The sequence below is a fragment of the Danio rerio genome, chromosome 13 (assembly GCF_049306965.1).
Source record: "Danio rerio strain Tuebingen ecotype United States chromosome 13, GRCz12tu, whole genome shotgun sequence".
Taxonomy (NCBI): domain Eukaryota; kingdom Metazoa; phylum Chordata; class Actinopteri; order Cypriniformes; family Danionidae; genus Danio; species Danio rerio.
In genome coordinates, this window is record NC_133188.1 from 7,017,501 (window position 1) to 7,039,759 (window position 22,259).

Below are 22,259 nucleotides of genomic sequence, written 5' to 3' on the forward strand. Positions count from 1 at the left end.
TAGGACATAGCCATATTGACCTCCTCCATCAATGCTGGCACAGAACAACACAGACCTTCCACCGTTTATATAAGGTTTGCAGAATGATGGCTAATTGAAGATTTGTGTGAAGGAGTGTCAAACCGCTGCTTCAGTGATTTCATACTGATGTTGGTAGTTTTTAATAGTTAGGAATAGATGGATTCTGTTTGGTTACCAAAACTAAAACAATGGAGTTTGGACTGCTTGAATGACATCCGTGTTAACTGTTTGGAAAAATGGTGGGGAAAATGTGTCAACCCAATGAGAAAGGGTTTACACATTTGCAAGACCGGTCCTCTGCTCTGCTGGGATAGTGATAATGAAAATGAAGAGGAACCTAGTTTCTTTAACCAGGTCAAAGCAAACTAGAAAAACTGTAAAAAATAAATAAATAAATAAAAAAACAGAAACCAGTTCTGGACCAGAGCTGAGAGGTGGAAAGACATATTGTCCCAGACAACAATGTATTGCATATGATCGACTTGATTAGACTAGATTTGCTGATTTACTTACTCTTTCTCTGACTCTTTCCATTGTTCTTGAAGACTGATGAACTCACCTGCGGCTTTTTATAGTGCTTAATCACCTGGTTGGTGTGTCTACAATTAATCACATGCTGCGTCCCAAATTGCACACTTATGCACTATTCTACACCATTTTGTAGTATAAATAGTGTAAGTAGTGTGTTCACACTGAAAACTCTAAAAATAATAAGAGCACTTTAATTACCCGGATGATGCACTCATTCAGCTGCTAAAATGAAGTGTGGAATGATGGACACTTCACGAACTCAACGACCGCAGGTTTGCTTACGTAGCGGAAGGGGCGGAGCGATCGGATGCGCATGTTGAATAACTTTATTTATTTTGGATGGTGAAAGCAAAATTCTCCTACGAGAGTGATTATAGCACCTCCCGATAGTGAATGTGGCAATACTCACAGCAGGTATTATTTGATAATTCGGTCGTTTATTTCACTGATTTGGCAACCATCAAGCGTCATCAGGGAAACGGTTTGAATTTCCGCTTAGTAAAAAAACATTAGTGTGCCATTTGGGATGCCACTACATACATATACTATCCTGTTGAGTGTGTAAGTGCATAAGTGCATAGTGCATGAGTGCATAGTGTATAGTGTGCCATTTAGGACGCAGCTGAACAAGTGTTTGCACACCTGATGAATGTGTTGAACCAATTGGTTGGACGGCGGTAATTTGAGAGTCAGTGCTTTGGTATTTCAAGGAAGTGACTTCATGGTACATGTGTGTGTAATGTATGTTAAGTGTCTTTAGTGTTTTGCAAATCACTGTGTGTAGAGTTTTGCAACTAGTGTGAGGTTGACAATGTATAGTTGTGCAAATATGGGCTAATGTTTTGCTTCTTGGGTGTACGGTTTTGCGAATAGTGTACTACTTTTAATTTTAGTGTGAAAGCAATGCAAAAAAAAACTGTAAACTGACCTTTATAACTTGCGTAACTTAAAAAAATTAAGGTTTTAGATCATTGTAACTTATAAAATAAGGTTACAATGACCTAAAACATATGCTGTCTGGGCTTATTGATCATATAATTTTAGAAACAATTAAAAAATGCTAAGGGGGCTAATGCTGACCTGATAATACTTGATAAAAATATTTAAAACAGTTTTTATTCTAGCCAGAAATAAAACAAATAAGATTTTCCAGAAGAAAAAATATCATAGGAGATACTGTGAAAAAACTCCTTGCTCTGTTAAACATCATTTGGGAAATATTTGAAAATAAATACATTTTCATGAGGGCTAATAATTTTGACTTTAACTGTATGTTTCTTGTCCACCAGCTGTTCCACGGACCAGCGATACGCAGTGCAGTTCCATCCCAGAGCCCAGATACGGCAGACGGATTGGGTCCGAATTCTCAGCTGGCTCCATTGTTCGCTTCGAGTGCAACCCTGGATACCTTCTCCAGGGATCCAAAGCCATCAAGTGTCACGCGGTCCCGAATGCTCTAGCGCAGTGGAACGACACCATCCCAAATTGTATCGGTAAGTTAGCCTTCACTTATCCAAGGGCGCTGCATGCTAGCCATGTTTAATTCAGAAATAAACAATGCTGAGCGTTATAGAGCAACACAGACAGTACAAATGCCATTTTTCACATTTAGTTGCTTGCTAATAGGTACAGTAGCATCATTCAAATGTTGTAGCCTTGTATTTTCTCAAGACCTTCAGAATGTACAATAAATGTGCGAGTGTCACTAATAAGGGTAAAGAATCCTGCTGAAGGACAGAATAGCACTGGCCTCTATGAGGATTTTAAATGCCAGGCCTCTAGTTAATATTTCACTTCTTTACTGCTATGCTCAAGGGACTGAGAGCTGAATCCAAGGGCCTTTGGGCCACAGCCTTCAGTTCAAAGCCATAACCTCCAGGCTTTAGTACTGAGCATTTAGCTGTTGCAGTAGTCTATAGTGCTGTCACGATTTTATCACCGCAAAGGCGCATAGACTACAGTCAACTTTCAATTCCCAATTCCCCAGTTTTCATAGGATTTACAATCTCAAATGTGAGTTTAGATTAGCTGTCTTTATTGGAAATTCAACTTTGGCCTCACAAACATCAAAATACAACACACAAACTCAGAAACGTCTTGTCCCATGGATTTCCAACAGATAAGACATATTTGGATGTACAGTTGAAGTCAGAATTATACACCTCCCTGTTTATTTTTCCCCCAATTTCTGTTTAACGGAAAGAAGATGTTTTTAACACATTTCTAAACATAATAGTTTTAATAACTCATTTCTAATAACTGATTTATTTTATCTTTGAAAGATGATCGTAAATAATATTTGACTAGATATTTTTCAAGACACTTCTATACAGCTTAAAGTCACATTTTAAGGCTTAACTAGGTTAATTAGGTTTACTAGGCAGGTTAGGGTAATTAGGCAAGTTATTGTATAACAATGGTTTGTTCAGTAGACTATCGAAAACAATATAGCTAATAAATTTAACATTAAAATGGTGTTTAAAAAAATTATAACTGCTTTTATTCTAGCCGAAATAAAACAAATAAGACTTTCTCCAGAAGAAAAAATATTATGAGGCATACTGCGAAGATTTCCTTGCCCTGTTAAACATCAATTGGGAAATATTTAAAAAAAGAAAGAAAAATCAAAGGGGGCTAATAATTCTGACTTCAACTGTATACTAGATACAAAATAAAAGATTGAAAGAGTGCAACTTTTAGAGTGCTTTCACACCTAGACATATTGTATGTGAAACCCGCAGTTGCACTCAACCATCTCTGGGGTTTACAGAGAATTGTCAGAAAAACAGAAAATATGCAGTGTGCGGCAGTCCTGTGGGTGCAAATACCTTGTTGATGCCAGTGGTCAGAGGAGAATGGCCAGACTGGTTTGAGCTGATAGAAAGGCAACAGTAGCTTAAATAACCCCTTGTTCCAACCGAGGTATACAGAAGAGCATCTCGGAATGCACAAGACGTCCAACCTTGAAACAGATGGGCTACAGCAGCAGAAAACCACACCGGGTGCCACTCCTGTCAGTTAAAAGCAGGAAACTGAGGTTACAATTCGCATAGGCTTCTTAAAATTGGACAGTAGAAGATTGGGAAAATATTGCCTAGTCTGATGAGTCTCAATTTCTGCTGCGACATTTGGATGGTAGGGTTGGAATTTGGAGTCAACAACATGAAAGCATGGATCCATCCTGCATTGTATCGATGGTTTACGCTCGTCGTGGTGGTGTATTAGTGTCGGGGGTATTTTCCTGGCACAATTTGGGGCTATTAGTCCTAATTGAGCATCGTATCAATGCCTGATCCTACCTATTGTTGCTGACCATGTTTATCCCTTTATGACCACAGTGTACACATCTTCTGATGTCTTCTTCCAGCAGGATAACGTGCCATGTCATAAAGCACAAATCATCTCAGACTGGTTTATTGAACATGACAATGAGTTCACGGTACTCAAATGGCCTCCACAGTTACCAGAACTCAATCCAATAGGGCACCATTGGGAAGTGGTGGAACAGGAGATTCACATCATGGATGTGCAGCCGACAAATCTGCAGCAACTGCATGATGCTATCATGTCAATATTACCAAAATATCCGAGGAATATTTTCAGTACCTTGTTGAATATATGACACAAAGAATTAAAAATGTTCTGAAGGCAAAAGGAGGTCTAATTATAGTAAGGGATACTGTGTCCAGTGAGTACTTCACCATAGACATAATAATTTTAATACTGTACAGATTGCACATTCTGTCCTCTAAACCTAAAACCCCAAAACCTACCCCGAAACTCAACCATAAGAGGCAATAATCAGCATTCCTTACATTTTCAAAAGCCTTCCTCATGTGTGATTCATGAGTAATTTTCTTCCTGGACACCAAAAATATCAATAAAATGAACACTTCCCGAAAGGTCAACATTTACGGGTATTGTTACACTTGGTGGAAATGTGTTCCCCACAAGTTTGGCAATAATTGCTTCTTGTGTCAGAAGAGATGACTCTATTTACAGAGGAAGAAAAAATAAATAAATAAAAATACAGTCAGACTCTTGTACTGTTCCAGTCTCAGCATGAGCTCAATTTTACCATTGTTTTGCTCCGCAGTTCCATGCAGCGGGAATCTGACAGAAAGGAGAGGTACCATCCTCTCCCCGGGGTTTCCGGAGCCTTATGGGAACAGCCTGAACTGTGTGTGGAAAATCAGTGTTACGGAAGGAGCTGGAATCCAGGCAAGTACAAAAGAGCAACAAGTGAACTGTACATTCAATCTACACCTACTGAAACAAGGTCAATAAATTTAGCGTTGAAGTGCATTAAATAATGAGAGGCATAGCATCTCAACACCAGAGCAAACAACAACAACAACAACAACAACAACTATAATAATAATAATAATAATAATAATAATAATAAATGATTATTGTTATTATTGTCGTCATTATTATTATTATTATTATTATTATTATTATTATTATTATTATTAACAACTTAAACTATTTATTTATTTTATTATGTATTTAATAATACTAATAATAATAATAATATAAAAATAATTAAATAATAATAATAATAATAATATTAATAATAACAATAATGATAATAAAATGCATTCATTAATTTTCGGCTTAGACCCTTTATTAACAAAATAACAAATATACAATACAAACAAATACAAAATAAAATGGTTGACAATCCTCTCACTTCCCTTAAAGTGACAAAATAGTACATATGATATTAGTTTTCCAAAATGTATAATCCAAAATCACAAATCTTAATCAAGGTCAATGGGCAATAATGGGGAAATATGAGTATTGAACAGTGACAGATAACAAATAACAACAAATACAACAACTTCTGGACGTCAAGGTGGCGCAGTGAATACAGTGGCATGATCACCTTACAGCAAGAAGGCTGCCCGTTTGCGCCCTGGCCGGGACAGTTGGGTTTCCTCAGGGTGCTCCCCCCCAGTCCAAAGACTGACTATAGGTGAATTGAAATTGGCTAAAATGGCCGTAGTTTATGCATGTGAAAAAGTGCATACGGGTGTTTTACAGTGTCGGGTTGCAGCTGGAAAACATATGCTGGATAAGTTCATTCAGCTGTGGTGACCCCTGAATAATAAAGGGATGAAGCCAAAAGGAAAATTAAATGAATGAATGAGTGAATGAATGAATGAATGAATAAATGAATGAATGAATGACAACAACTTTCTCTCTGATCAGAAACAATCTCTCAAACAAATCCTAGTGATCAAACAAACAACGAACAGTGCAGAATAAAATAATATAGAACACTATATGAATTTAATGATGATGTCACAAATGTAGCCTTGAAGGAGGGCATTTTTGGGGCTGATCAATCACCACATGTATGTGATTATTACTGGCCATGCCCTTCCAGAACAAAGAGTGAGAGACAGCGAGAAGAAAAATAAATAAATAAATAAATAAACAAAAACAAAATACCGTCAAAATGATAAATAAAGGTCATAAAAATATCTACATTTAAAACAGATTTATAACATATTTATTTAAAATATTAAGGACAGAGTGCTGCTGAATAACTACTGAGAGATTTCAGCTGCTGTCTGGGCTTTCACTGCTTTTCTACACCTTCATGTCTTCATGTGTTTAACACTTTTTCTCTGCGTCATTTCATTAATTAGTTTTGTTTTCTTTGCATATATGGATTTCTTTGGTTGTTGCCAACATCCGGTGCAATTTCAAGTCAACAGCACCTTTAGAAATCTGTTTTCTGAGAAAAATTGTGACATGTTTATTACTTTTTCCGTTCTATATATTGATGTATTAAAGTTTATAAAGGAGATTATGCTTAGAATGCAGTGTTGCAAACATATGGAATAAGCCATTTACAACACTTATAGTGTGTTTTTTTTTTTTTTTTATTGGAATTGTTATTTCATGATGTCTTTTCATTTTGTTGACAGATCCAAGTCATGAGCTTCGCCACCGAGCACAACTGGGACTCATTGGAAATCTACGATGGTGGAGATATGACAGCTCCAAAACTAGGGAGCTTTTCAGGTTTGCATTGTCTTCGATAGTAATTTTTTAATAATATTATTAAAATAATAATCTGTTGGAATGATACAGCATATTATTTATAGAAGTCCCCCTACAGCTCATTTACATATCATGCAGCTCGTTATAGCTCATAACAGTTTCACATTCCAGTAAAGCTAAGAGCCAATCTCCGCCACTGGTTTTATGCCCCCTGGATTCTTGGACGAGCTGAAATTAGATCCAGTCCTGGAAAGCTGTCCATGTGCCATCCCTTACATAACAGATGAATGCTCTCATTTTACATTTGGTTGATTAACAGTATCGATTCTTACACCCTTTTGGGTTCCAGCTGGCAAACTACCATGCACATTTATTCTGTCCTACTTCATTATCAAAATGTTCTGTATATAAAAAAAAGTAATAGGCTGAATGTTTGAAATTGAAAGATTGAATAATAGGAGTGTTGCAAATGCGGTAATTGCTGCTTATCAAGTGCAGAACTACACTGGAAAAAGTGAAACTACTGTGTCTTTCATTCATGGTACATTTGTAGATTATTTTAAGTGAAAAAAGGACTTCTGATTTTGACGTATTTTAATCAATTTGCCTTAAAATAAAATAAAGCCCCCAGAAAAATTAAAAGCTATCATTTTCTGAAAAGGTAGTAGTTTTAACCCAGCAGTTATCATGTCATTTTAAAATAATAAAGTAAATAGAAATAGCAATAGTATAGTAATAATAGTGATTGGGTAATGATAAAAATAGGTGATGATAAAATAACTAGCAATAGCATAGGCTAATGTTCTATGTATTTATTAGAGATTAGGTCAAAGTATAATTTTAATTAATTTTAAGTTGAACCAAAGTAATTCAATTAATTTATTGTCTATAAAAACAACATTTTATTTCCTTGGGATAAATTAATGATTAATATTAAATAATTTTTTTTCAGCTTCAATCAAGTCAAAACTATAATTTGTGGGAAATTTAGCTGTATCAAATTACATTTATTTATTTATTTATTTATTTATTTATTTATTTATTTATTTATTTATTTATTGATTGATTGATTGATTAATGTATTTATTTATTTATTCATTTATTTAGCCCAGCCTTAGACAACACTTCAACTGAAATAAATAAATAAATTTATTTATTCATTCATTCATTCATTCATTCATTCATTCATTCATTCATTCATTCATTCATTCATTCATTCCTTTATTTACTTCAGTATAAGCGTAGGCTAAGGTTTTTAAAGCCCAAATATGTTTAGTAGATTTCAGGTTTGTTTTAAGTTTGTCATTTTACAAAAGACTTTATAATTAATCAAAAAAAAAAACAAATCTATTGTGAAAAAGGGTGCCAGAACTACATACTTTTGTAAAGGGATATTTACTCTGTTAACATTTTTTTTTTTTTGTAAATTACACAGTATATAAAGGCATTTATGCAGTATGTAGCAAGATAAATGGTGCTGTAAATGTAAATACAGTATTTTGGTTTTAATTAATTTACAGTAAGTTATTGGCAAGCTGCTAATTGATAACGTAATTTCATTGATAATGTATATTTGATTCAGTTGCGTAAAACTTCACTGCTTACAATGTTGTTTTTTGCAGCACTGAGCATTGCAGCCAACAAAACGAATAGGAAACATTTAAATTAGTAACTGCATCAACTTAATTCACTTAAAAAATAAATAAAAAACAGCTCATTAAGTTTTTTTGCAAGTTCTCCAATTATAATCAACAAAGTGTACGCAAAAATGCAAATAAGACATTCTTTCTGGTGCAATTGGCTGCTTTGTAATTATATGAATGTAAACTAATCAAATAAAGACAGATTAAAGTTATTTTGAAAGCAAAATGTGATGGGAATGAGAAAACTAATCAATTAAGGACAGATTACATAAAGTTATTCTGAAAAAAAAAAAAAAAAAAAAAAAAAAAAAATATATATATATATATATATATATATATATATATATATATATATATATATATATATATTATCAATAAAACAACTTAAATTCCATCACTGTCGCCTCACAGCAAGAAGGTCTCTGGTTTGTGTTCCGGGTGGGCCAGTTGTTATATCTGTGTGGTTTGCATGTTCTCTCCTTGTTCATGTGGGTTTCTTCTGGGTGCTCCGGTTTCCCCCACAGTCCAAAGACATGTGGTATAAGTGAATTGGGTTAACAAAACTGTCCATAGTGTATGTGTGTGTGAGAATGTGAGTGTGTATGGGTGTTTCCCAGTACTGGGTTGCAGCTGAAAGGCCATCTACTGCGTTAAACATATGCCGGAGTAATTGGCAGGTCATTCCACTGCTAAATAAGAGACTAAGCCAAACAAAAATGAATAAATGACTGAATAAATAACCTAATCATATGTCAATACAACTAATTGAATTGACTTCAGGCTGTAACCTCAAAAAATGGATCTTCATTTCTTTATTCTAAGCACTACATACAGCGATTAAACAGGTAAACAGACTTTTCTGTCAATAACAGTTACAAGTTTAACTACAGAAGAACAACATGGGAAGATGAATTGAAGACCATAACATTTATTCAGTGTCAACCAGTGTCACTTTAAATAGTGACTACAAAACTGTCTAAAATGTCAACAAAAGCATCTGCTAAATGACTAAATCATTTATTCATTTTCTTTTCGACTTAGTCCCTTCATTAATCAGGGGTTGCCACTGCGGAATGAACCACCAACTTATACAGCATATGTTTTATGCAGTGAATGCCCTTCCATTTGCAACCCATCATTGGGGAAACTCATACACACTCATTCACACACATATGGCCCGTTTCCATTGACTGGAACGGTAGGGTATGGTACGGTTTGATTTGGTTTGGTACGCTTTTATGACCGTTTCTACTGTCAAAAGTTGTACCAAACCATACCATACTACTTTTTCGGCACCCTTTCGAAATGATACCAAACACGAGAAAGGGTACCAAAAGGCGGAGCTAGACGCGCAGCAGAGCGCTATTGGTTTACAGAGATACGTCATCCGCTTACGCAACAAGCCAGAATGAAAACAAAAAATCCGCCATGTTTATTATACACACACAGTCGAGAGATTGCAGTGGAATTATATTTACATATAATAACAAGCCATGGTCGACCCGGGCTCAAAAAAAACCTTGTCATCTTGACAGCCACAAAGCCAAGAAGAAGAGCAGATTAACCCTGTGCCCCGTAGTTTTTTACAAACCAGTCTGAAGTGCTAGCAGTTTCGCTTTCTTGCTTGCGCTCGCCGCGTCTATATCTGAAATAACAAACTTCTTGAGCTGATGATAATAACGTGTGTCTGATTATTGACATGCTTTTAAAACCCGAGGAAAAAAAACGCAAGAGTGAAGCGCGGAAAAATTGAAAAAGCCGGAAAAAAGGAGCAGATTATTTCTTAAGCACACGTGAACAAACTGCCATGTTTAACAATTATCACCATCTTTTGGACTATTATGAACTCAGAATGATGGAATTACTCCCTAACAAGAGGCTACATGTGCTGCTGAAGATTAAAGACACTGATAAAAGGTCTGCTTTGACTGTGGGCTATATTTCCTCTTGTTTTTGAACTTAAATAAGGACTAAATATCTGCTGTCTGTAGCTTTTCTGTAATTGGTAACATATCGGAGGCTGTACGGGTCTATATGTGTTCATATATGTTGCATTTATTTATTTATTTATTTATTTATGTAATATAATTATAGACGTTACAGTAGGCTATTTCGCACGGTCATTGATCTGCAGTTATAATCAAATCATGCTAATAGAAAAGTTAGTAATGAACATTTATACACAAGTATTTGTGTATAAAGCATCTGTTTTGTAAGAAGTGCTTCTCATATGATATGTAAGCGACCCGTACAGCTTTACTGTAGACATATTCTCGAGTGAAAATGGCGTCGACTGAAACTTTCTGTCATACACCACGCCCACCAAAAGAGTACCCTTGGTAGTGGAAACGCAAGCCTGATAAAGGTGACCCGTACCGACCCGAACTGTACCGTACTGTAGCAGTCAGTGGAAACGAGACAATACATACGTACAGTTTAGCTTACCCAATTCACCTGTGCCGCATGTCTTTGGACTGTGTGGGAAACTGGAGAACCTGAAGGAAACCCACATGAACCTGGCGAGAACATGCAAACTCCACACAGAAAGGCTCGAACAAGTGACCTTCTTTTTGTGAGGCGACAGCGCTACCCACTAAGCCACCGCATCGCCCCTAAATGACTAAATGTAAAAAGGAGATGGGATAAGGCTGCAAAAATAATAAAAGACAGAAAAAAGTCTCACAGCAGGATTAGGATGAGGGGTACAGTTGTCCTTTGAGAGAGGAGGCTTAACCTTTTTTGGGCTCTCCCAGTAGACAGAATTGTCGCCAGGCCTCTAGCAGTACTTTCAACATGGCTATAATGAACTCTGCCTGTGTGCCACACTAGCATGCTAGCGAAAGGTCACCCAGTAAGGGAGCTCCGTCTGCTCTAAGGCATGCGTTCATTGGCACTTCACACTGTCTAGCACTCACCCTCCCTACGCCATCTATTCAAAAGCGAAGCTCTTAAATGCTAAACCATCTTCCCATTGTCTCTCGAGTCACCTGACACCAGTTTGTGATAGAATTCGATGATAGAACTGCGATCTTCCCTCATTTAGATCTTAATGAGCCAAATTATACAAGCATAGAGACATTTGGTAAGACATTGCAGGAGCGTCATTAGGCATGGTGTTTGGCTGTCCATTAAAATGCGCTGTTTGCTCTCCTGTCGCCCGCGCGATGCCATTTATATCCCCCACACACTCACCCATCACAATTGGCCGTTGCATTCTTTCTCTAGTCACAAATCCATTAGGATAATACCCTTAATTAAACTGTCAGATATGTTTTGTGTTTCTGTCTCCCCACCCTTTTCATCATGCGGGATTAATTGCGGCTCAACAAATACCAATTTAATTACAACTTCACATTTTAGTTTGACTTTAAAAAATAGCGCACTTATTATTTGCCAGATTGTGATTGCGCTCTGTGATTGTAAAAATTGTACTTTTTTTTTTTTTTGAGTTTAGATTATTCATTTTTTCCCAAGGAGGTGTTTTCATCTTCAGAAATCAGAGGTGACACGTTCAATTATTCGTTTGCTGGAAATTAGAACTGAATTTATAAGTAGTTTTAAAACAAATCTACTAATGTGTACAGTATGTAGTATGTAGGCTAATTTTTTTGGCCATTTTGCGCCAGACCACACACCACACACCAGCTGATTGGTGGAGAGGAGACAGTGATGAAGCCAATTAAATATGGGGATGGTTAAGAGGCCATGATGGACAGAGGCCAGTGGGCAGATTTGGCCTGGATGCCGGGGTTAAACCCCTACTCTTTTCGAAGGACATCCTGGGATTTTTAACGACCACAGAGAGTCGGGACCTCGGTTTAATGTCTCATCCGAAAGACGGCGCTCACTGAGCAGTATAGCGTCCCCGTCACTATACTGGGGCATTAGGACCCACACAGACCAATTAAGGACAGTTAAGGGCGCCCCCTGCTGGCCTCACTAACACCACTTCCGGCAGCAACCTAGCTTTCCCATGTGGTCTCCCATCCAGGTACTGACCGGGCGCAGCTCTGCTTAGCTTCAGTGAGCGACCATGTGAAAGTTGCAGAGAGCTAGCTGCCGGCTAGTAAAGGAGTAAAGTGAAGAGTAAAAGTAAAGGAGTAAAGTGAAGAGTAAAAGTAAAGGAGTAAAGTGAAGAATAAAAGTAAAGTAAGTAGGCTGAATGGAGGAGGCTCATTCCTTATCCTCATGCTGCAGATGGTCTGTTTAACTGTTTTCTCCCTAGTGAAGCGTTCAGTTTTTCCTCTTATAAAGGGCCCTATCATACACAAAAAGCCGCAAGATGAGTTTGCACCGACAAGGTGCTTTTTTCGGACTAACTGATAGATTTTATCGTTAGTGAACGATGAACGATCTTACTAACAATGAAGTCTATCAGTTAGTCTGAAAATAGCAACACGTCGGTGCAAACTCATCTTGCGGCTTATTGTGTATGCCAGCCGAAATCATGTCACGCACACCAAAGTGAATTCTTCGCAAACTTTGCGATGACGTCACATTCGCCGCGCGCACTCAAGCGAACTCGCAGATGCGTGGAATATAAACCAGGCTTTAGACCAGCACATTCATGAGCCCAAAGTGGCCCAAATGGATTTGCTTTTTAAACAATGTGGTAAAAAAAACTAAAATTAGTCGTGTGCTGGTCTGAAAATAGCAACAAATTGCACCATAGGTGTCTTGATCCTTATTACACCGGCTGTTTGATAGTGCCCACTTAGATCTAGAAAATAGAGCCCTAAGACTTTTTTCAGGAGAAAAAAAATAACATTCTTCGCGAAATATTTTAAAAGACAATAAAAGTTTCACAAAAGGGATAATAATTTTGTCTTCATACAAGCACAAGGATATATATATATATATATATATATATATATATATATATATATATATATATATATATATATATATATATATATATATATATATATATATATATATATATATATATATATATATTAAATATATATCGTGGGTATGTGTTTACCGATCCTCTGCATGTACAGAATAGATCTATTTTTGTCCTGTTTGTCATTTAATGCAATGCAGTACTGTAAGCGTAACATATTCTATCTGGCAACATCTTTTTAACATCATATGAGTCTTGTCTGAGTGTTTCCCAGATTGCCTTGTCTCTAATAGAGATGATAGACTGCTGAATAGGTGGACACTGGATGAGCTCTATGGAGCTGTCAAACTTCATCCCAAAATTATTAGTCAAATCAGTCAAGCCTGAAGGATCATTTTTCAGGCTTCTAACATCAGACTAATGGTTTTGGACTTGGATCTACTGAAATATTAGCTATCAGACGAGCAGGATGCTTTAAATGCTAAACATGATGAACCATTTCCTGGCATCCGAATGACACAATTTTGGGTTAAGCTATAAAGAAGCCATGTTCAAATAAACGCTACAGATGTGGGTTTAAAAGAACTCTTTCTTCTCAAACTAAATAGTTCACTGTGTCCAAGCCAATGCTCTGTGTTTGTTTTTAACCATGCATCCCAAGACACTGTACTGTGGTGCACTGAGGGACTGAATATGAAAAAAAATAAGCATTTTATTTAATAGTTTTTCAGTCTTATTTACTCAAACTTTATTTGAGTTTGATCAGTATTTAAATTGTACTTTCATTCCCACAGGAGAATAAAATTAATATGGGTAAAAGCAAATAAGCAAAAAGGAGTGAGGAAGCTAGAAATCTCGCTATAACCTGAGCTTTTGCATTCTGGTGTTATACATTAACAAAATGTTTTTTTATTTTATTTTATTTTATTTTATTTTATTTTATTTCAATTTTATTATTATTATTTTTTTTTTTAACTTTTAATCTAATTTAGGTGATTAATTCATTTATTTTCTCTTTGGCTTAGTCCATTTATTAATCTGGGGTCGCCACAGCGGATGTCCTTCTAGCTCAACCCAACACTGGGAAACATCCATACACACTCATTCACACACACACTATGGACAATTTAGCTTACTCAATTACCCAACTAATTTAATTTAATTTAATTTAATTTAATTTAATTTAATTTAATTTAATTTAATTTAATTTAATTTAATTTAATTTAATTTAATTTAATTTAATTTAATTTAATTTAATTTAATTTTTATTACATTTTTATTATAATTCATTGTTATTATATTTTTTTGATCTATTTTATCTTATTTTATTTGTTTTTGATTTTATTTTTATTGATTTATTTTATTTTATTAATTTAATTTTTATTGTCATTTTTTATTTATTTGTTTTTTATTTTATTTAACTTTATTTTATTTTATTTTATTATCCTTGTTAAATCAAACGGATGTTTTACCCAAACTGAAAATTCTGTTATAGTTAAATGAATAAAAGAAACGTATACAGGTTTGGAAACACCTACAGGTTTTTATTTTTTAGGTGAACTGTCCCTTTAATTGTGTAGTCTAATTTCCGCATATTAGTTTGCTACTTTAACATGAAGTACTAACCAATATAAAAACAACATTCAACAGCATATATAATACAAGTCAGAGTATAAGACTTTTTTTCAGTAGCACATTCATTGTACAATATGTATTAACATTGTACAGTTAGATAAAGTGAAATCATTAAATAACATAACTTATAAACATATATTGCTCATTGTTATTGTTAGTTATTGCGTTGCATTGGAATTGTAAAATGTTACTACAGTGAAAATAACTTGAATTAAATGAATCCTATTGATAACTTCTAGTAATTTTAACATATCTAACTAACAATCTTTTAAATGCATCAATAAAAAGAAAAAATAGACTGAATAAAATGAAGTAATAACACGCTGTGCTGATGAAACAATGAGACAATTCTTCAAAATGCCTAAAGACTGCTTAAATAAAATCACTATATTGATATTTTAACTAAATGTGCAATGTAACATTCTTGTGGTGTCGCTGATGGTGGTGGTTGTGTCGTGAAATAAAGTGAATAGCTGGGGGTAGGTGTTTGGCATGGATGAAAGTGAACAGGGGGTTAGGTGTGAGTTTGTGTGTCCCGTATGAAAGTGAAGAGAGGGGAGGTGTTTGGGTAGGGTATCCCAGACGAAAGTGAAGAGCCGGGTGGGGTTAGTGTTGGGTTTAGTGGTGCTGTTGTGGACGAAAGTGACGAGTGGCGGGGAGAGGATGGGGTTGCGGACGAAAGTGAAGAGTGGGGGGATTTGATTGTGCCCCTTAATAGGAACAATGTCTAAATTGTTTAATGAAAGCAGCGATTGGCAAATTTAATGAGCCAATGATTATTGAAATGTGTTTTTTATTACAATTATTGACACAAAGAAACATTTGCTAATTTATTCATTGTCCTTCAGCTTAGTCCCTTATTTGTCAGGAATCGCCCTAGCGGAATGAACCGCCAACTATTCTGGCATTTGTTTTATGCATACCTCCCAACACTCCCGTTTTTCCCAGGAGTCTCCCGTATTTTAGACCCGTCTTCCGCCACCCTCCCGTTTTGTTATTTCTCCCGGAAAACTTGTTTTTCCCCCCAGTCCTCAGCATTTTGGTAGGGTCTGTGAAACCCCCGGGTCGCCAACATTGGTATAGGATTCTATCGCAGCAGCCACCCGAAACACGCTTCGTAGTACAATTACTAACACCACAGTACACGGTACCCAGTTCTCAACAGTGTTATTCAGCCCCGAACCTAACCCCCTCTGTCTCCCAGATTTTCAGGGACAAATGTTGGCAGGTATGGTTTTAATGTACCAGTTGCCCTTTCAGCCACAGTTCAGTACTGAGAAACACCCATAGACCCTCACATTCACACATGCACTCAAACACTTAGGCCAATTTAGTTCACCTAATCCAATTGACCAATAGCGCATGTCTTTGGACTGTGGGGGAACCGGAGCACCTTAAGGAAACCCACAAAGATACAGGGAGAACATGCAAACTACACACTGAAATGCCAACTGGCCTAGCCAGGGCTTGAACCAGCAACCTTCTTGCTGTGAAGCGTGACAGTACTAACCACTGAGCCACCCTTGAAAGTGCTGTATCTTATTCTGTCCCCCTTTCTCTCTTTCCTGTTACTTTCTAAAATATGTCAGATTATAGAAGTTTCACTCCATGACTGTTTCAAGTTGACTTTAAGGATGTTATGTACTATTCATGACATTTCCTCAACGTATTAGAGATGTCACACTTTATATTAGTTCTGTCCATATATGTATAAGGAGAAGGGAAATCGTTGGCTTTGAATCCGGAGTGGCAGTAGCTGTTTTGCTTTTTAGTCGGATGATAAGTGTCTCTTCCCTCTGAGCTGTGATGAAAGTTCCCCCATGAGAGCTCAGAAGGCTAGCGACACACTTCAATGACTAGCGCCTGTCAAACATTTTCCTTTTTTTTGCCGTTTCTTTTTCACTCCGGTCCGTTTCATTTGGCTAATGTCCAGAATGGGCGAGTCTTTCACGGGAATGATACGTCTGCCATGATTAACAGCTGTTTACCTCCCTTTGCCCTTTTGTTCCAGTGGATCATTTAGCTTGTGTGTGTGTGTGTGTGTGTGTGTGTGTGTGTGTGTGTTTGTGTGTGTGTGTGTGTGTGTGTGTGTGCGTGTGTGTGTGTGTGTGTGTGTGTGTGTGTGTGAGTGTGTGTGTTTTTGTGTGTGTGACATATCAGGTCACAGATGTGTATAATGACATCGGGACATCTATTACAAGGAGATGGTGAATTATGAGAGCATTGCTGATATGCCCATTTTTCAAAAGGCTTATAAATCATACTGAATGTTTTTTTTTTTTTTTTTTTTTTCAGAAAGTATAAGGCGTAGGGCAATAGAAAATATCATTTGTACTGTATAAAAAACCCTAACATAGGCTCATTCTTAAACATGTAGCCCTAGATACATTTCTGGAGATCACAAATTATGTAGCCAGAAGTACGCATGGCTGCATGTCGTTTTTAGAACAAACGCTACGGGTTGGTTTGATGCCGTTCCTTTTCGCGCTAGCAGCTGATTGCTAACCTTCGTATGGACTACTTTCCCGCTGCTACCGATTTGTCCTGTGGCTCGCAGCATATGTCGGCAGACTTGATACGCAGAGAGAAGTTGACAGCAATGACGAGGTTCGAGTCAGGTAAAGAACGGTTCCAGAAAACAGGTTAGACAAAAACAAAAGGCAAAAAAAATAAATAAATAAAAAAGTAGCAGTGTAAGAATGTGGGAAAATCTGAAAATGTGGTAAAAATTAGGGGACTTTTCTTTTTCTGGATTGCTTTTGAAAACACTGTCGGTTGGGTTAAGGGAAATGGGTGGGTGCTGATCAATCGGTTCTTTTTTAAACACTATTGCTTGGGTTTAGGGAAGAGGGTGAGTGGGTTATTGGTGGATCATTTAGTCAGTAACTAACTAAGTCCACAATATTAAGTAGCCTACACACAGTTAGTTCAGAAGTTCTGCATCCTCTTCTTGTAAGTTCAGACTTTGCAAATTTGATATGGAAAACAGACTCCCGAGAACATGTCGGGTAAATCTTCAAAGGGAACGTTGTACTTTAAAACCGTATTTACATCACCCTGGCTACATTGTTTCACTTTCATAACAATAAAATAAAAACATGAGAGGTGCCAGATTAATAACAGGAACTAAGAAAAGAGATCATATCTCCCCTGTCCTTGCCTCATTGCACTGGCTAACTATAAAATACAGGGTTGATTTTAAAATTCTTCTTTTCACTTATAAAGCTTTGCACAATTCTGCCCCGGCCTATGTCAGCGAGCTTATTAGGCCATATACAGCTTGCAGATTCTTAAGATCACATGATCAGTTTCTTTTGTCTGTCCCTCGGTCTCGCTGCAAGTCAAAGGGTGATCGAGCTTTCAGTGTTGCGGCCCCAAGGCTCTGGAATAGTCTCCCTCTGAATATCAGAATCTCTCCTTCTTTGGATGCTTTTAAATCTAACTTAAAGACACATTTTTACTCTCTTGCCTTTGATTGATGCATGCATGTTATTTTTGTATTATTTATATTTTAGTATTACTTTTAAATATATTTTATTGTATTTTTAAGACCAGTTATTTTTAGTTTTATTGTCTAGTTTATTTTATTGTAAAGCACTTTGGATCAACTACGGTTGTGTTAAATTGTGCTCTATAAATAAAGTTTGCCTTGCCTTGCCTTATCTGCAGCGCATGCCAGAGTGTGTGTGTGTGTGTTGTGGTCACGTGATGTGCGTTTTCAGTGTTTTAGTGGAGATGGAGAGCTGTTCAGAAATTCTGGGTGAAACGCTAGTGTGGACGCAGATCGTTTTCATTCTAAAACAACGTTTTAAAACTAAAACGCACTAGTGTAAATGGGGCCTGAGGCTTATGGTATGTCGATTTCCATATACTGATCTCTTATTATTCTGCTTTGCCTTGTTATACCCAGATTTTCATCATAGGGCACCTTTAAAATCATACTTAACAAGTTTTATTTATATGCAATTTTTGCCACAGGTTTAGGGGTTGGGGTTGGGGTAGGCTATATACTGTAATAAATTACATTACACATATAGGTGTAACCCCGGTGTCCTGGCCAAGTTCCCTCCATCTGCCCTTACCCATCAAGACCTTCCAATTATGCCAATCCACCAAATTGGCTCTATCATTGTCTCTCCACTCTCCCTAAAGCTGGTGTGTGATAAGCGTACTTTGTGCTGTTGTCCTGTGGCTGCCGTGGCATCATCTAAGTGGATGCTGCACACTGGTGGTGATGTTGAGAGATCCCCTCATAATTGTGAAGCACTTTGGGTGTATAGCCACACACAATAACACTATATAAATATAAATTACTTACTTACTACGGAGAGTCCTCATAAATCACAAAAACTAACATGTGTGGGTGTGTGTCATACATGTCAAGCGTCTCAGAAGCCTCCCATATTTTAACGTTCTTTCCCACTATCATCCTGTTTAAGTATTTTCCTGTACGTCTCTCATATTCATAATCTTTCTATGAAAGGTGGCAGTAACATCAACTCAGCCGATCTCAAATATGATATAATTGCAAGAGCTGTTCAATAGAATTATGCTTTCTTTTATTTTGACTTGAAAGCACTTTGAACTGAATGTAAAAGCGTCTGCATTCCTTTCCATTAAAGCCATGCGTCGTCCTTCTGCAACCTTCGAATCAGTCAATTCATGTAGTGGTGCGTGACTGTCGGACGCGCTCCATGATGATAAAGAGGCAACGTCCTCCTAACAGCGTCTGTACATGTGATTTAAAAAGGAGCACAAGTGGACCCTTTGGTATCTGAGTGTGTGTTTAAACAGACAAATACACATAATAATAATAATGTGTGATTCATTTTAAACCCGACTAATTGTGTCTTAACCCGTGTGAACTGTTCAAATCTACTACCCTTTCATTAGGTTGGTGGCTGTTTTTTCCCATTGACTTCCATTATAATGACATTTTTGGATTGCAAAGCCATGGCAGCATATAATCATGCATTCTTGAATTGATTGTTGGTGGTTTTCCCTGTTGGGAAGAGGTAACGTGTCATTTTTACTGTTGATCATCAGTTGGCACTATTAACCCTTTAGATAGGCCTGTGGAAATAAGTTTCTGCCTTTTATATGAAGTTCTTTGGACTAAAACAGCAGATTATGTAGTGTGTGTGCATAAATATGCTTAATACGTTTTTTTATGTATGTGCATTTGTGTTTGTGTGTGTGCGTATTTGTTTGTCTCAATGAGAACACACAATATATGGATGTGTGAAAACTCCAGCTCTTCAGTCTCCTCTCTGGTGTTATCTTCCAGGTACAACAGCTCCAGCCTTGTTGAACAGCACCTCCAACCAGCTTTACCTGCACTTCCATACAGATATCAGTGTTGTCGCTGCTGGATTTCACCTTGAGTACAAAAGTGAGTACAGAACATGTCACCATGGTGCTTTCATTATCCTGAACCCTTTGCCCTTGGTAACAGTCCAGAGCATGACTCGCTGCTTCATTTTTTTTTTTTTTCGCCAGACACACACACATGGCAGGGACACAAACACACATGAACACACACGCAGACACACACTGAGCTGCGTTTCTTTCTCCTCTCAACACTCTGCTGCCAGGTAAAGGCAGAAGACCAGGCGCTCATTATTTGTTGGGCTGCAGTATCTGTGTTTTGCCAATACCAGTACAAAGAAATGTGGAAAACTGTTTCAGGTAAAACAGTCTTGGAAGCTATCCTCCATATTAATGAAGTTGCAACGCATACACAATAGAGCGCGCTGATTGGTTTGAACCAAGTCTTTCTCATGAGTGATTGCAGCACACTCAGAGACGTCACAAAGTACTCCAAATCTACACGCTGGAATACACGCAAGGATCTAATCAACGCGAAGCAGCTTCAAAAATTTATTTCAAATCGGAAGAGCGAATTTGCTCGAAATAACACAAAAACAATACATTTTTCCTTTTTTTGTGTAATATATGTGTCCTAATTGTGTTTTTATCAGCATGAGACACATATGACTGTCAACAGCTCAAAAAAATGTGTTTTGGTTTTTCGTGACCCTTTACGTAAGGATTGGCCAGCCTGATCACCAGACATCAACATTATTGAGCAAGATGATGGAGGAGGCTCTGAAAATTAATCCAAAAATCTTGATGAACTCTGGGAGTCCTGCAAGAGCACTCTTTGTCATTCCATTTGACTAATAATAAGTGGTTTGAGTCATTGCAGAGAAGTATGGATGCAGTCATTAAAGATCATAGGAGTCATACACAATAATAATTCTTTGTCCTCTGAACTATGACTATATCCTACACCAGGGGTGGCCAACCCTGTTCCTGGAGAGCCACCTTCCTGCAAATTTCAGTTGCAACCCATATCAAACACACCTGCCTGTAATTATCACGTGGTGTTCAGGCCCTAATTAATTGGTTCAGGTGTGTTTAATATGGGTAGCAACTGAAATCTGCAGGAAGGTGGCTCTCCACCCTTGTCCTATACTCTACATTATTTCTGTCAAGTGACAAGACTTTTGTCTCTGCAAAGTCAGACCTTACTGTCCTAAATATATAATTAAAAATCAAGACATGATCTTTGCCTTTCATATAAGCCACTACTAATGCCAAATGATCAACTAGAAGTCAAGTTATTATGTGTTGTTCCTAAAACTTGGATAGGTGACAAGACTTTTGTCAGTGTTTAAGTTAGGGATACATCACTTGTAGCTGTACTTATAAACTGCTTACTTAAATCTGTTAATAGTACAAGCTTAACATATAATGCATTAACTATTTGCTAATACTTAACTATTCATAGTGTTTAATTATAAAGTGTTACCAAAATATTATTAAACTTTATTAAATATTAAACTTTATATAACATTTAAATAATGTAGTTGAAACCTGAGTAACTTCAAAATATGTGTGCCTTAACTATTTGTCATTACATTTTTTAAAGTGTACAGGTATTTATCTTCATCATGTACTGTGACTAGGGATGCAACGATGAGTCAATTTAATTACTAACTGCAGTTTAATTCATCATGGTTAATAAATTATAAAGGTTAAAATAAATCATAAAGGCTCAGCAATGCACCATGTCTTTTGCACAGAATAAAACTAATGTAATTGTTTAGCCAGCGATGTGACTGCTTAAAGTTCAGAGTTTGCAGGAGGCTATCAGCTTGTTAAGTGTGATGTCACGCGAAGTGGCTTCCGGGTCCAATCGCTCTATCAATCTGTTTGGGGAGACTCAAAGCTCTGTGATAGAATGTCACGATCAAAATATTTATATATTAAATATAATATATAGATTAATCTCGATTAAAATGGCTCATTTAAATTCTGTCGAAGGCATTAAAAATATGTTTGCTACCCAAATAGTGACTAAAAGTGACAATATATATGCGCCACCTAACTCTAAACTCTGAACCGTTTCTTAGAAAAATTAATCGAGGCAAGAGACACAACACTAATAATAGTGGATAATTTACTACAAGTGTACCTAAGATAAATACAAATACTTTTTAAAACACTCTATTCAATAATTATTCCTTCTTTACACATACATCCAACTGCAGTATGCTTTGTAA

The 22,259-nt window shown here is 36.7% G+C and overlaps 1 protein-coding gene across 1 annotated transcript in view; it reads left to right on the top strand.

Moving 5' to 3' along the window:
• Positions 1-22,259, top strand: part of LOC101885457 (CUB and sushi domain-containing protein 1) — a 219,117-nt gene that overhangs the window by 75,584 nt on the left and 121,274 nt on the right. Inside the window, exons 11-14 of the mRNA XM_073920566.1 lie at positions 1,842-2,045; positions 4,649-4,773; positions 6,492-6,588; positions 19,979-20,083. Coding sequence (XP_073776667.1) covers positions 1,842-2,045; positions 4,649-4,773; positions 6,492-6,588; positions 19,979-20,083 — 531 coding nt within the window. The remainder of the gene's footprint in view (positions 1-1,841; positions 2,046-4,648; positions 4,774-6,491; positions 6,589-19,978; positions 20,084-22,259) is intronic.